Source organism: Lycorma delicatula, chromosome 1 (assembly GCF_047948215.1).
Source record: "Lycorma delicatula isolate Av1 chromosome 1, ASM4794821v1, whole genome shotgun sequence".
NCBI classification, from domain to species: domain Eukaryota; kingdom Metazoa; phylum Arthropoda; class Insecta; order Hemiptera; family Fulgoridae; genus Lycorma; species Lycorma delicatula.
Genome location: NC_134455.1, coordinates 221,446,438 through 221,463,007, shown reverse-complemented (window position 1 = coordinate 221,463,007; position 16,570 = coordinate 221,446,438). Strand labels below are relative to the sequence as shown.

Sequence of the window (16,570 nt, the reverse complement as noted above, 5' to 3'; positions counted from 1 at the left end):
TCATCTTGCCACCAAATGCATTACTGTCTTCAACCCACAGATATTCAGTACCAGTCTACAGTAATTTGGTTACCATTATCAATGAACCAGCAAATTTAATGTTTTCTGATTAAATTGATTTTGGAGCTTTTTTTATAGTTACTAACTTATTAAAATTAGCAGTAGATATAACAAGCCATTATTAACCTTTACAAGATGATAGCCATTACCTAGCAGTTACAAATATTTTCATAATTTATTTTCTTCTTTTCTCATTTTTTTTCTTTTACAGACTCATTTACTGTATTTAGCACTTGATAACTCACTGCAAGACTGTACTGAACTACCCAGTAATGATGTATCTAACACAGAGATTGTGCAAGATTATAAGAGGCAGTCTAAAAAAAATTCTGTTGCAAACCAATCAAAGGTAAAGTTTTATAGTTTTATCTTACAATAATTTTTATTATATTCATTATGGTGTTGGTTCAATTAATTTTTGGTATCCTTGCATAATTTAAAAGTATTAAAATACTTATAGAAATGGTATAGAAAATTATCACAGAGTTCTTAGAACTTGGTAAAAGGTGGCAAAGTCAACGAACTACATTTACAGTTCTAAACATGACATAACCTAACAGTGAAATGAAAATGGGGAAAAAATAAGTATGAAAACATGATATTTCACAGTTCAATTAAATTTGTAATAAAGAATACATTCAAAAAATATTTCCAATTTTGTTAGACAACGTTTTTTTTTTTCCATTTGATGAACTGCAGAACTCGAATATGTCATTTTATTAAGTTTTTAATGTAACTTTACAAATTGCGCTGCTAGATAGCAGTATTTGATAGCACTAGGTAGCGTACAAAAACTTGATAATGTACTTCAAATAATGAAATTTAAAAAAGTATACTACAGCTTGTTTTAATAGTCTTATGTAAATACTCTTATGTAAATAAAAGTACTGAAGATAAATCAATTTTTTAATTCCATCACTTCTTTAAAACAAAATAAAAGTATTAGTTTACAAGAGATTATATTAGTTTTATTAAAAAAGGAGTAAATAAAACAGAAATAAATTTTGTTGGGAAAATGTAATTCAGTGATAAAAATCAAGGGTTACACTTATAAAGTAATAAGTTACATGACAGATTTTTGATTCATAAAGGTTATTATACTAATTTTATTAAAAAAGTAAAAATATGGTATGAAGTGAGTGATGTAACTATCAACAAAAAAAAAAAAATTGACCATGAAATTCAATTTGTTTGTTCTAGAAAGGCAATAAATTTTAATAGTAAGTCCATAATATAGCAATCAGTTATTAAAAAAAAAGAAAAGAATAATCTAACAAAACGCAGTGATATCCAAAAAAATTACAATGAAATTGTAAACCGTACATTAAGAGTCTCGCAGGTATCACTTCTTCCACTCAAAAAACAAAAAATTTCCATAATATAAATTAAACTGTTTTTAACAAAACGATACTGATATCAAAAAAGGTAAGACACTACAGTTCTATTATCAAAATTTGTTATTAATTTAGAATTTTCTTTAAAAAAAAATAAATGTTAAATATATGTAATAGATAATAAACAATGTTTAAGCATTCCATATAATAAGAAAAAAAGAAAAATTTGTTACAAAACTCTTACCAGCTTGATTTAATTTATTAAACAACAAGTAATACATATCACATTTACAGAAATAATACAATTTTTATGATTATTTATCTGTGGTTAATAAAATTGGGTCGGTAAGAGTTTTGTAATTTTTTATAATTTTTGCAAACATAATCTATTATTGTATATCTATTGTCTATTACATATATTTAACATGTATTTTTTATTTATACCTAGGTCTGAATTAACAATTCGCTAATGACTTACAATTTCAAAGTTTGATTTTTGATATTACTAACCTGAATGAAAGTTCCAGCCATATTTCTGTTTTATAGGGAACTAAATTATTTTATATATTTGAAAAAAAAATTACATTATCTGCAATATTAAATTAGATTCTCTGTATCTTTTAAATATGTAATCTTATAAAAGAATTTATGAGATTTAAAAATGTGATTTTACTAATGATAGCTGTAAAGTATTAAAGTTTATTTAATTTAACGATACATAGTCGATATACTAGTTACATATGAACAATGTTTAATTTATTTATTTTTTGAGAATTAAATAATTCATTAACATATTGATCACTGTAGTAATAAAATCTAATGTTAAGTGAAATATAAACCACCAAAACACAGTATATAGATGTCTTACCATATTACAAGGCCTGTTCAAAAAATAACCAAACTTTTTTAATTACACACCAATGGAGACATTTAGTGACATGCGGTTGGCAGCATTGTGTTCTGCATAACCTCCTTTGTAACATGTTCCTGAATAGTTGTTATCTCGCAGATATCTCGTTTATCTGCATTGAAAATCGCACATTAAATTTTTGTAATGTTCGATTTTCAGGAAGAACAGTACAATGTAAAATTTGCTTGAAACTGGGGAAATCTTTCACAGAAACGTTTCAACTTTTAAAACAAGCTTATAGAGATGATGCTCTGAGTTGTGCACAGTGTTATGAATGGTTTTCACAATTTAAAAGAGGTCGTCAGTCAATCAAAGATAACCCTTGACCAGGAAGGCCTTCGATTTCAACTGATGACACTTATGTTCAGAAAATCAATGATCTGGTGCATGCAAATCACTGATTGACTGTCAAAGAACTTGTAGAAGAGGTTAGCATCACAGTTGGATCATGCCATGACATTTTGAGTGAAAAGCTAGAGCATGCATCGAGTTGCAGCAAAGTTTTTTCCTCATTTTTGATGACCGAACAGCAGAAAGAACATACAGTGGACAATTGGCAGCAACTCCTTGAATAAGCCGATGATGATGAAACATTCATACAAAGGATCGTAACGGGAGATAAAAGCTGGGTTTATGGCTACGACATTGAGACAAAGTTCAATAATCAAAAGATCACACATTACAAAAATTGCTACTAACACTTAAACATGTTGCACTCAAATAACAATAACACGAAAACTAAACGAGATATCAACAATCCAATATCATGTGATTACAGAGGAGGTTGTGTGGAACACAATGCTGCCAACCGCATGTCACTAGATGTGACATGCGGTTGGCAGCATTGTGATGTTGGCAGGTAATTAAGAAAGTTTGGTTATTTTTTGAACAGACCTCATAATTCAAGAATCTGCTGTCCGGTACTGGAATGATGTAATATTTAAAACGTATTTTCTTTTGTTTTATCATCATTAATGCCAGCCATTAGATTGTATTTTTATTATGTTTTTAATTAAATTATCATCTTTGAATATGTAGTGGTTGTTCATCATTTTATATTTTTGTTAATAAAAATAATAAATAATTATTTTTATATATATATATATATATACACACATGAGACTGGTTCAGAAAAACTTTTTATTTAAAATCCAATTATACATGGACTCTATCACCTTCAAAATAATTTCCTTGGGAATCCATACAACACTTCAATTGGTTTTCCCACTCTTTATAGCAGTGTTGGAACTCAGAAACTGGAATATCCTTCAGATGGTCGATCACATTTTTTTTTAATGTTTTCTACTGTTTAAAAAAAGTGGTGCCTTTTCAGGTGTTTTTTAAAGTCAGGACAGTAAAAAGTCACAGGGCCTCAAGTCGGTTTAATAAGGTGGTTGAGGAACTACAGGAATGTTTTTCTTTGCCAAAAACTCATTAATTGAGAGTGCATTGTCATGATGCAGCATCCAGTTGTCTTTGATTTCACGCAGGCAACTCTTTTCCGCAGTCTTTCAAGAATTTCTTTGTAAACATATTGATTAAAACTCCTTATGGACAATGCCATTACTATCAAAGAAACAAATTAGCGTGATTTTGGTTTTTTGATTTGCTCATTTTTTGCTTTTTTGGGACATGGTGAGCTTGAAGTGTGCCACTCCTTGCTCTGGCGTTTTCTTTCTGGATCAAACTCAAATATCCAAGATTCATCACAATAATAACATTAATAATGTTATTATTTTCTAAAAAAATGTAATAACAGTTTCAATTTACCTTAGATGATTGCGGCACACTTCTCCACCCTGTTGTTTTTCTGTTCAACAGTGAGATTTTTTTGGAACCAATTTTGCACAAACTTTTTTCATGTCTAATTCGTTTGTAAAATTTGATGGACTGTGGTATGGTTCAAATTCAATTGTTCTGCTATCATAATCGCTGGTTGTACCGTATCAAGTTTCCGATTTGTTCAACATTGTCTTCACTTTTTGACATTAATGGTCTTCAAAAGCGTGGATCATCTGCAAATGATTCCGAGCCATCTGAAAATACTTTAAGCCACATAAAAACTTGGGAATTAAAAATGTGTGGTGATAATGCTCTGTCATGAGCCCATCTCCACACACCCCTTTCAATTTTGAAAAAGTTTCAGTAGCATTCTCACAGAGTTTAACACAAAACTTGTTTGTACACCATTGCTCATAATTAGTATCATTCATTTTTGTAACGCACGACGAAAACTTGTTTCACAAAAAGTTTGTTTACATCTCACGTGGCAAAAATAGACTAAAAATATTAATACCTAATATAAATCAGCTGTTGATATAACAATATGTTTACTACTAACTTTATAGTGTTCGTCATTTTGGCTGCCAGAAAAATTGTCTCATTATTTTATTTACAGCCCTCTTAGTTATTTTTATTACGTATATATATATATATATATATATATATATATATATAAACATTTTTATATTATATATTCATATTTATTCAATTAAATATGAACTTGAAATTATTTTTTAAAAAAAGTCTTTTACAAAAAATAATAAATTGTATACCAAAGTATTTACAAAAAGCTTCAAAAACAATAAATGTAAATAAGAACTATTTAATGATTAAGTATGTATTCTAATTATCAAATTTCTAAAAAATGAAATAAAGGTAAAAATATAGTCATAATTACTGGTTATTACAAAAAATTAAAAGATTAAACAGATAATCATAAACATATAAGGAGAAAATAATTTTAAAAAATATCATGTAAAACAGATAACCCTTTTAATAATAAAAACCTGAATTTAATAATAAAAAGAATAACATGTATTTGGTAGTTATTCAATAAATGTCACAATTATTATAATGATAAATATGTGTTGATAGAAAAATAAGGACTGGTGTTAAAATCTAATGGACATTTCAGACCATTGAAATTAAATTAAATGTTTTATTCACTTTTTTTTGACAATATTACTTTGTAATATCAAAAATTGTTCACTATTTAAAAAAAAAAATGAAGTCTAAACATTTGAAAATGTTGATCAGAGGAAAACCAAATGGCAAAAATTTTGATTTAACAGCATTGCTAATTTTTTTCTAATAATTTTTTTAACCATAAAATTTAATTTAGATTACTTATTGAATTACTCCAAAATATAACCCTGAATTGATTAAGGTACTTAATCCAAATTATTAAAATAATTAATGTTAATTTATCATAAAATAAGACATACATAATTTTTCTTATTAGAGCATCTTGTTATGAATCTCAAAAAATAACTGACTACATAAGATTTTGTAAAATAAAGTATATGTTTTTAAAATATATAAATTATTATTGATCATACCAGGTCTAGAAATTTATTTTATTAATTTGATAAATAGTAGTTCAATTGTCAGTAAATTTTAAAAAATAAATTTGGATTTCCATAATTAAAAAATGTTTTATTGATATTTACTTTTCATTTGTTATGAATAAATCATTAAAATTGTACTTAAAGCTATCTGTATATTTATTTTAAGTTGATCTAGTGCTTTATTATTCAATATTAATCTGGTGCCATAAGCATAGAGAACTGCATTAAAAGTTTCAATAAAAGTAAATAAATCATTTATAAAAACAGGGGAAAAAATTGGATTAATACTATCTTGTGGAACTCTGATGGTGATAAATGCTGGTTTAGAAAATTATATTGTAATTTGACTTTTGTAATTAACATATTGAATGGATTCTGTTAAAGAAATATGATGTTACCTAGTAATTAGTTACCTCTTACCTGGTTAAATAATTTCTTGATCACCAAATCAAAGGTTTTTAATTGATCACTGAAAATCTTTTGCCTTTTACTTTCTAAACCATGTAAAGCAGGTATAAGTGAAATAAATGTGCATGCGTGAGGTCTTGCACAAAAATTTCTGAAAATCATATGTGTATGAGAGTTGAAGATTTTTTTCATAATCAAAATCTTTCCTTAACTAATTAAAATGTTGTACTCTGTTGTATGTAATACGGATCTATTTATTTTGTATTTTAAATTGTATAAAATTAGACAGTAAATCATTATAGAATTAATAAATGTGTGTGTGTGTGTGTGTGTGTGTGTGTGTGTGTGTGTGTGTGTGTGTGTGTGTGTGTGTGTGTGTGTGTGTGTGTGTGTGTGTGTGTGTGTGTGTGTGTGTGTGTGTGTGTGTGTGTGTGTGTGTGTGTGTGTGTGTGTGTGTGTGTGTGTGTGTGTGTGTGTGTGTGTGTGTGTGTGTGTGTGTGTGTGTGTGTGTGTGTGTGTGTGTGTGTGTGTGTGTGTGTGTGTGTGTGTGTGCATACATCCATGTATATATACTACAGAAGTAGAAAATTTATGTAGGAAAATAGGAATTTATGGAGGTGTTCAAGAAGAAGAATAAATTTATAAATATTATTTGAATTTTCTCTTAGAATCTAATGTCTTGTGAAATAAAATAAAATTTAACTCTTAAATAGCCAACAGTTGTTAAAAAAAAAAACTTCAGTTAGTGATAGATATAATCTGTAACTTGTACACCCTCAGAAAGTTTTCAAAACAACTATAAATCGTGTTATAATATAATACAAATAATAATGATAGCTGTGTTGTCACAACAAAGCATTGAAATTCTCACATTCTATACTTGCTAGCTTCTAATAATTTTCAATGAAAATAGAAATGCACTAAACTGTCAGAATTTGCACTTCACCTGATGATATGAAGGCATAAACAAAAAATGCTGATTTTGACTACTTTTCTTATATTTATCAGTGTTTGTCTTTCAGCTTGCTATTACATCATCTGTTTGAATTGATTTTTACTATTGATATTGTTATTAATATCTGAATTATTACCTACATTCACTAAAATCATGTAGCACCGTGTCATTTTCTTTTAAAAATTCGTCTTGATTCAATATTTTGTCATTCGTGTAAAAAGAGTAATATAGTAGTACACACAATAATTAATAAATTATAGAATTGATTACAGTTTCAACTGTAACTTCAACAACTTAAAACACATACACACACACATACACACATGCACATAACTTTAGAATGAATTTGTACATAACTTTTTTGTTTGTTAAACTTGCCAAGTGACACTCTTCACAAGTTTAATAGGCAGAATAACAACAGTATATATATTACATTAATAGTCTCAGCGGACACTCAATCTGGAAGATATATCATGCTTGGTGTTAAAATTCATTGCAGTAAATAATCTTGATTGTTACATATACTACAAATATGGCGCCATAGCATTTCTCTCCTAGATTTTTCCTGTTATTATCATGATAGAAGAGAAAATATTTCCATATACACATTATAATTGCAATATAATAAATCATTAGTTAAAATAAATTTAAAATCATTTTTTGTAGAATCGGCGTAAAACACAGATGCAACCAGCTAAACCTAGAGTATTGGTGTATTCCAGAGACGTAACTGATAATATAAATGGTCAAGACAAAGATGCCAATTGGTTGATGATTTCATCTATGAAAGTAGCTGGTATGTATCATTTTTCATTTATATTAGGCTAATATTCAAGTAAATCTTGTAACTTATTTGTTTATTATGAAAAGGATTGTGCTATTATATCTGTAAATTCCCCTCTCAGCTTAGGCAGAAACAACAGATCATATTAATTTTTCTACTAGCAATTTTTCAGTTTTTAATGGTTGTATTTAAAACACCTGAAGTTCAAGACAAACTAGCACAAGTATTTTCTTTGTGTGTAATGATGTTTTACTATGTACTCCCTTGGTAAACCTATTCTAAATACAATTTGTAAACTGAACATTTCTTGTGTTTCAGTGTTCTTGAGTTGCTAATGTATAATTATTATATTTGTCTTGTTTGAAGAAAAGATTCACTTTCCCTTGCTTCTGCGGCATAGAATAACTGCTATAAGTTTTTACTACTGATTTTATAGATAGCTATGTCTTAGTTCATTTTATTACAGAGTCATCATAAAAGAATGATAGGGTTTCAGTACCTCAGATGAAGGCATTAACCCACCGGGTTGGTCTAATGGTGAACTCGTTATTCCAAATCAGGTGATTTCGAAGTCAAGAGTTCTAAGGTTCAAATTCTAGTAAAGGCAGTTACTTTTATATGGATTTGAATACTAGATCATAGATACTGGTGTCCTTTGGTGATTGGGTTTCAATTAATCACACATCTCAGGAATGGTTGACCTGAGACTGTACAGGACAACATTTCATTTACATTCATACATATCATCCTCATTCATCCTGAAGTAATACCTTACAGTGGTTCTGGAGACTAAACAGAAAACAGAGATCAAGGCATTAGGGGTGTTTAGAAATTATGTTGGTAACACTAAGTCTCTATTCAAAATATTTGTGTAATAATTATTTTAACCACTGCATCAGTTTTTGTAATGTTGAGGTGAGCTTTTTGTACCATATTTTCTGTTCAAGAAAAAGCACACTATGTTTTGTGGTAAGAATTGAAGTAGGGTAGTTTTAGTTCATTGTTCATTTCAGCATACTTATGAAAAGGAGCCACCACATAAAAGTAATATCTGACATATTCAGTCAGAAACAGGGTCTTTACTTAAACAAAAGTCGCTGGAAGGACACTGGTATCAGAAGAAAGTGTTGAATGAATTGGAAAATCTGCAATCAGAAATCCCAATAAATCCATTGCTAGTCAAAACCTTGAGTTATAAATCCCATAAAAACCTTTCACATAGTTCTGCATAAAAGGTTGCTCTTGTATGAGTACAAAATTCATCTACTGAAGCAATGAAACCATATGGTCTTATCTGAATGAAGCTATGTTTTTCCTTCATGAATATGCTAATAGATAAAATTTGTGGATAGGGGATCTGAAAACCAACATGCTGTTTTTAAGAAAGTACTATATATACCTAAAAAGCTAGCGTTTGATATGGTTTAAAATTGTACAATTGGGCATTTTTTCTTTGTTGAAAAGTTTGTTAATCGAAATATGTACTGCTTTCCCAAACTGGATAAACTCAAAAGGTACATAAAGTTTATTTCCAGATAGTGTACCCTGGTACTTAAATTTCATTAGTCAGGCTTTATATGCAAAATTTGTAGATGGGGAGGCCGAGAAGGCTCTATATTCTGACCTCCAAGAAGTCTACACCTAACCATTTGTGATTTTTTTCTTGTAGGGAATACATTAAAACATTATTTATTTGCAAAAATTACATGACCTGAATCACAAAGGAAAGAATTACAGAAGCAGTTACATTCATAACAGAAGATGATTCATAATAGAACATAATGTATCTTGTATGAACAGAAAATGGATATCATTTGGACATCAATCAAGCAATGAAGAATATTGATGTTTATTGATTATATAATAAAATTCTTTGAGATGGAGAATTTGAAAAATAAAGCAATATAATTAAGTACTTTTGTTTTTATTGAGTTCATCCCTTAAACTTGTCATTCTTTTGAGGTTATCCTATATATTGGTTTTTTATTACATGTTTATATGTCTAAAACTATTAACTCATAGAAATTTTTGGATTACCTTGAAATTTAAGGTACAAGTTGTATGACAAGATAGCATTAAAAGAATTTATGTCAGATTTAATGTATGTTCTTTATTTAAAAATTAAAATAGATATACTGTAGTTAATTATATTCGCTGATTGTATGGAGGTTGTGAATATAATGCATAATTTCATGACATATGGATTCATTAATTTGTTGCTTTGTCTGTCTTAGTCATTCTTACATCTGTGATACATGTGAAGTGAAAGAGGTGCTGGCCACAGTTGTTTTTTGTGAGAGTAATGATGTTCCTGAATAGCTAATAGTGAAAAATAGTTACAGTTAGTCATGCTGATGTTCAGCAGTACATTGGATCATTGAAGAAGCTCAATAGTATTATTTCTTTTGAAAATTACTATGTAATTTTCATGTAATGGCAACTGATTCATTATATAATACATGTTTCAGAGTTAAAGTGAAAATTTATTTACTGATGGAGCCTAGCTAACAAAATATGCTAGTAGCATTGTATTCATATGCATCTAATTAATCATTACAGTAATCAATTATGTTTCCAATCACATGTTATATATAGTTTATTATTATTACTGTCGATATATCTAGATTAAGAAATGGTATCTTCTAGATTAAATTTAGGAGTACATAAACCCCCTATTTATATTTTAGTATAAAAATTAAATTTCATAATAATCTTTGGTGCATTTTGTTTGTGATTGTTTTATGGTAAATGAGAGTTTTTATTGATATTACTTCATCATTCTTGTATTTGTTGATTTGAATAATTCTATTTTAATTTAATTTATTTCTATGTTTAATATAAGCTCCTAATAAATTTCTTATCCCTTTGAATGCCCAGAGCACACATTCCTGGCACTAATAGTGGCTGATAGTAAGCTGGCAACACTGTCTGTTTTGTTACGTTTAAATCTGCCTTTTGGATCTCCAAGCCCTCAGCTGACTCCTGATGTAGCAAAATCAGCTGTTGAGCCAGATTTATATTGCGGCCTTTCAAACATGACATCAGTTAAATGTGCTGCTGGATGTGCTAACCTTAATGATTCACTGCTTGTTTGTGGTAAGGACCAACTTTGACATTATTTTATTTCATGAAGTGTTTATTTCATTGGATATATAGGATAAATAATTAACTTTTCTGGTCACATGAGTTTGTTTAATGTTGTACAATTAATTGGCGATTTTCACTGATTATTACTTTTCTGAGAATCTACAGATAAATGTGTAACAAATCAATTAAAATAAATTTTTTTGTCTTATAGAGGCAAAAAGGGTTGATATTGTGAGATTATGACCCTTTTTTGGTCTGTGTTATATTATTTTACAATTGTGCAACTTTAAAATATGGAAAAGAAAAGCTCCTTATATTTAAATAATTAAGTATGATAAAAACAATTTATAAAAAACTTGTTACGGCCTGTCAAAAATGCTCATTTGTTTTACTTCAAAGCATGGCAGTATGCAAAGTGTTGCCTCTTTCTGATAAAGCAGTATACTGACTTTGAGACACACAACTCACACGTCTGTATTGTGTGCTACTTGTCAAGTTCCTACAAGTTGAGATTTGGTTTATGATAATGTCTTATTCAGATATTCTGAAAGGAGGATAACAGTTACTGCTGAACTTGATGATTAATAGTATACATATGTTCAGCAGAATTTTTTCCAGGTTTCTTGTTTCACTTATGAAATTTCCAATGCATTTTAATTTAATTACCTGATTGAGATAGTCAAAAAATTTAATGTGGTTATCGTCATGTAATATTATTCAGTGGAAAGTCCCTTTTTTTTACCTGTAAGAGCAAAATAGGGTTGATCTCTGTTTGTACAAACTGTCTAAAGACATTTTGTATTTAGTAGTCAGTATGATCATGAAATTTCTAACAGTTTAAAATGCACTGTTACTGTATTCATATCAATTTATCATTAGCGTATGAATATTTTGTTGGAAGTCATAACAAGTAACCTTATTTCATGCAGTCAATAGTCAACATTTCATGTTGAAAATAGTATTGTCAATTCTACAACATTGCGTGATTTTACTTAGTTTTTGTAAGTGTGATTGTAAGGTGAAATGTTACTTGAATATAACCAGAAGTAAACAACAAATTCCTTAGATTCTCCAACTAAAGTTCAAGTTTAGTATATTATAGGTTTGATTTAGAGTTGGATAAAGTTAACCAGAGCATTTTCAATATAATACTCATACTGTCTCATTCTGTCATATAACATTTTTAAAAATTATAAAAAAAAGGATGCAAGAAAGATTTTCCCATCAGTTTCTGGTTTTTGGCTGTACACATCAGTGTTATTTACTTACGGTCAAATCTGTATATTCCACTGTAAGAAAGTACTTGGAATGTATGTGCTTTATTTTAGTACTATGTTAGACAGAAACTAAAAAGGTATAAAAATATAAATGATGAAGATAAACAATTTTTAATGATTTTATTTAATTGTTAAACAGAAGAAAGTTGAGGAGATAATCAGAGGTGAATTACATTTTTAAAGTCTAATTCTAGTAACTCATAGATTGTAATTATGATATCCTTGATGCAACTAATTTTATTCTCTATAGCCCCTCTTGTTCCACCATTGTGGGTCTATGTATTGACTAAACCTTTTCACTTTCCATTATTCTTCCAATTTCTTCTATATAAATTTCCTCCTGTGAAAGCCTTTCCTCAGCAGGTGATCCTTCACATCATCTAACCACCTTTTGCTTGGGCATCCTCTTATTACTCTGGACATACACCTTCCTTATCATTCTGTACTACCATTGTTCTGTTACAGGCCTTGCCACTTTCACCATGTCTACTGTGACTTCATCTGGCCTGCCTGCTTTATTATCTTACACATTAATTTCATTGTATTTTCTGTTTTCAACTAAGACGGTTCCATTTTAACCTTTCATAGTTTCTTATATTCACTTGGTCCTCCCTCTGTTCAGTCATTCAAAAGGTCATTGAAATAGTTTTCCATACCTTTCCTTCTCCCTCTGCTTTCTCAACTGTATTTTCTTCTTCTGTCTCCATTCTGCTGGCCCCTTCGGCAGGGTTATACCTGTTTCTCATCATCTTCATTTTTTCATTACATCTTCTGTTGACTTTTTAGTGAAATTGTCATCTTATGCTTTCTCTTTATCTTTGTGTATTATTTTTCTATACTCTCTTTTCTTGTTTTCATATATGCTTTTCTATTTTACCTCCTCTACATTCTTCTTCCTGCCTTTTTCCATCATTCCCTCCAGGCTTTGTTCTTTTTCCTTACTGGCTTTATTGTATTCTCATTCCACCAATCATTTCGTTTTTTCCTTCTAGTTGCTCCTTCCTGAAGTTCTCCCACATGCTTTTTCTGCTGCCTTGAACCATGCCCATTCCTAACCTCTTAACACATATCCAGTATGTTCATTTTCTTTATATTTCTGTCTCCCCATCCAAAGGCCCTCAGCTCTTTCTCTTATCCATTCCTATCTTGTCCCACCCTTGTTTTGAAATCTCCCATCATGATATTGTACTTATCAATGTTCAATTCTAATAACTAATCAAAATCTTTTTCTTCTTTTGAATATCTTTCTTTTGGCACATATATTTGCAGTATGGGCAACACTTCTGCTTCATTTTTAATTTTAATAGTGATCAACCTTTCAGATGCATATATATCACCTCTTCTATTAAGTTCTTTGTCCTTTCATTTACTATGATTGCTACACCATGCCTAATACCCTATCTTTTCCCTTCATCAGTCCAATCACAGTTCCTTCTCTCCCTCTCCCTTCTTTTCTCCTAATCCTTTCTCTGAAGATTGGTAACTATTGTTTGAGTACTTCTTAGTTTGGCCCCTACCTTTTGACATGTCCAGCTTTGGAGGACCTACTGGTAGCAAACTACCATCAGCGTAGTTTTCACGGTCACAGGGACATGCAAGCATCACCACCACGTCAAGGGTCCTGTATTCCCTAGGGGATAACTAATCTTATTAATGATTTTAAAAAATGTTCTTAACATATGCCAATAGTAATTGAAGTAAATATTAATAAGTAAACAATCTTGTCTCTTAAGTAAAACTGGAATACTATACACCCAAACTGTACACCATGGCACCCCAGGGAGCTGCAGCCTCTTCGCAGGGTTGCCGTGAAATATTGTAAAAGCTTCATAATTAATTGAATCAAGACATTCATAATTATTGATTTAATGTTAATAAAGTAAAAAAAAAATAATGAACATACACAAGTTTTATTTATTTTTATCTTTTACTTACAAGTAATCTACTTAAGTTATGGTAGGGCGCCATGGAAAAGTTTTAATTGAAAAAGGGCGCCGCAACTCAGAAAAGTTTGGGAACTACTGCTATACACAATTCAAAATGTTATTAGATGAAATTAAATATTTTAGTTTGGAATTATAGTATCTGAAAATACCAATGTTGATATAATTGATAACCTGGTTAAAACCACATTGCAGGCTATAATACTAATAAATGTAAGTTACAAACAGAAATATTTTGATACAGAATGTCAAAATACCTGTATCAATATTTTGTTTTTTTTTTTAGTTTTTGCTTTGTTGAGAAAGTTGTAATAGAGAAGAAAAAGTAATAAAAAATTTAATTGTGCAAGAAGGGAAAAAGTAGACTACAGTATTCTTAAACTGAATAAAATTAACTGAATAAATTGTGCTTGGAACTTTTAAACTTACCGTTAGCCAATGTTAGGATAAAATTCATAGAAGTATTCATAAAAAATGTATATTTGGGTTATGCTTTATTTATTTCTTGTAATAAAAGACATTTGTTTTTACTTTTTTTACTTCATGTAAGAATAAATCTGATACTGCTAGAGAAATTGTTCGATACTGTTCTTAAATGATTTAGACTCCTCAGACTACCAAGTCCGTTGAATATTTTCCATTTTATAATAATTGTAATTTTATTTTAATCATAAAGTGTGATTTTTAAATAATTTGTAACAAAGGCTTATCTATCTATTTAGTACTTTGTTATTTTTTAAATTTGTTTTTGTGTCTTTTATAATTTTCACAAAATTTGATTAATAGTTCTAATAGTTAGAAACAGTTTGTCATACTGCTGCCTTTGTTTCTCAGTTGATAATAATCCCCTTCGACTGCTCACCTTAAAAAATTATATCATGCTACTAAAGCATGAAAATAAGACATAAGCAATATTCTGGAAATTTTTACTTATATAGCAATCACCTTAACAATTCTAATTGCGAACTGTTGAAATGTGTTACTGTAATTATATTAAGCACAGACATGCAACATCCAGATCATAAAAATAATTTTTTTCAATACATATTTTTGTTATCTTTTAAATTTAGTAATATAATAACATATGTTTAAGCCTTGCATAACTACTAACATACCAAAAAGTATTTCCCAGCGTATATGTTTTCAGAAACGATCAGAAAATTTAGATAACATAAAAAAAATATGTGTCCTTTTCTCTTTCTGGAAATGAAAAAAATATGGACATTGAGAAAAATACTTGTTAAAAGCTTTTCACAATTATTTTAAAGATAGCTTGAGTGAGAAAGGGCCAGTGCATGTAAATTAACATCATTCTTTTAAGCTTTTGAGATTATCAAAAAATGTGGTTACTAGGGAGAAACTGGCAGCGATACCTTCTTTAAATCACTATATTCATGTCATATCATTCAGATGAAACATGATATGTGTGATTAGAATGACCTTGAAACTACAAGTTAATAATTCTTTAGTTTATTAATTATAGATTGTAGACAGTAGTTATTTAAAAATATTATTTTGTTCTTAATGATTCTAATTGAACAAAAATAAAAAATTTTTAACTTACTGCAAGACTGAAGTTATTGTAGATTCTTATCTGATTACATATGAATTAAAATGAAATTTTGATAAAAAAAGAAAGTAATAAAGACTTTATATAATAAGAGGTTAAAGAGTCAAATAGCAATGAGGATATGATGATAAGGATTTAATAATTCTAAACTTTCATCCTTCTGTTTCACGATGTCTTAATAATACTCGAGCTTTTACTTAATTCCTTTTCTTAACTTTACGTTATGACAATTTTTATTATTTTAAGAATAATTTTCTTTGAAGTTCTAAATATACTATGTATTGCATCTAAAATTATTCAAAGCAGTAATTTTTATGGCATCTACATTCTTTATCGACTGAATTAATTTTCCCATTTTTTAATAGAGCCAATTTTATTGTTAAATAAAATTATCTAGTAAAACTAAGCATTATCAAAAGAATATTACGAGTGTTTTACAAAGTTCTTCATCAATTGAACCCAGGGAATGATTTTACTCTATAGAAGTAAGGTGAGTGTTGCAAATGAATATTCCTTAATGATAGGTCACAGAAATTATATGCTCAGTCTACCTCATAAATAGAATGTATCTGCTGTTGAACCTTATCCGACACTTATAGTCCTTTATCATGTCACAGATGGATTTTGCCATATTCTTGTATGCTGTGGTTTAACAAGTACTCCTCAAGCATTATTAGGTATGTTACTACACATCCCAACCCCATATGGGAAACACCCGCCTTGTGACATTTCCAGTTGACACCCCCCCCCCCCCCCCCGTTACTAGCCCTGATGGGCTTTAACAGAAGTTGTCTTTCCCCCTGTAACTTTTTACATCTCACAGTAATAAGCCAAGTCTCATTGAAATGCCACCAATGTAAATGCCTTGGTAGACATTTACATCAGTGATTTT

At 29.3% G+C, this 16,570-nt stretch overlaps 1 protein-coding gene across 2 annotated transcripts in view; it reads left to right on the top strand.

Moving 5' to 3' along the window:
- LOC142328932 (influenza virus NS1A-binding protein homolog) overlaps window positions 1-16,570 on the top strand; it is a 184,077-nt gene that overhangs the window by 121,826 nt on the left and 45,681 nt on the right. For both annotated transcript variants that reach the window (XM_075373109.1, XM_075373118.1), the window contains exons 6-8: window positions 272-409; window positions 7,684-7,813; window positions 10,679-10,897. In XM_075373109.1, the coding sequence (XP_075229224.1) occupies window positions 272-409; window positions 7,684-7,813; window positions 10,679-10,897 (487 nt within the window). The remainder of the gene's footprint in view (window positions 1-271; window positions 410-7,683; window positions 7,814-10,678; window positions 10,898-16,570) is intronic.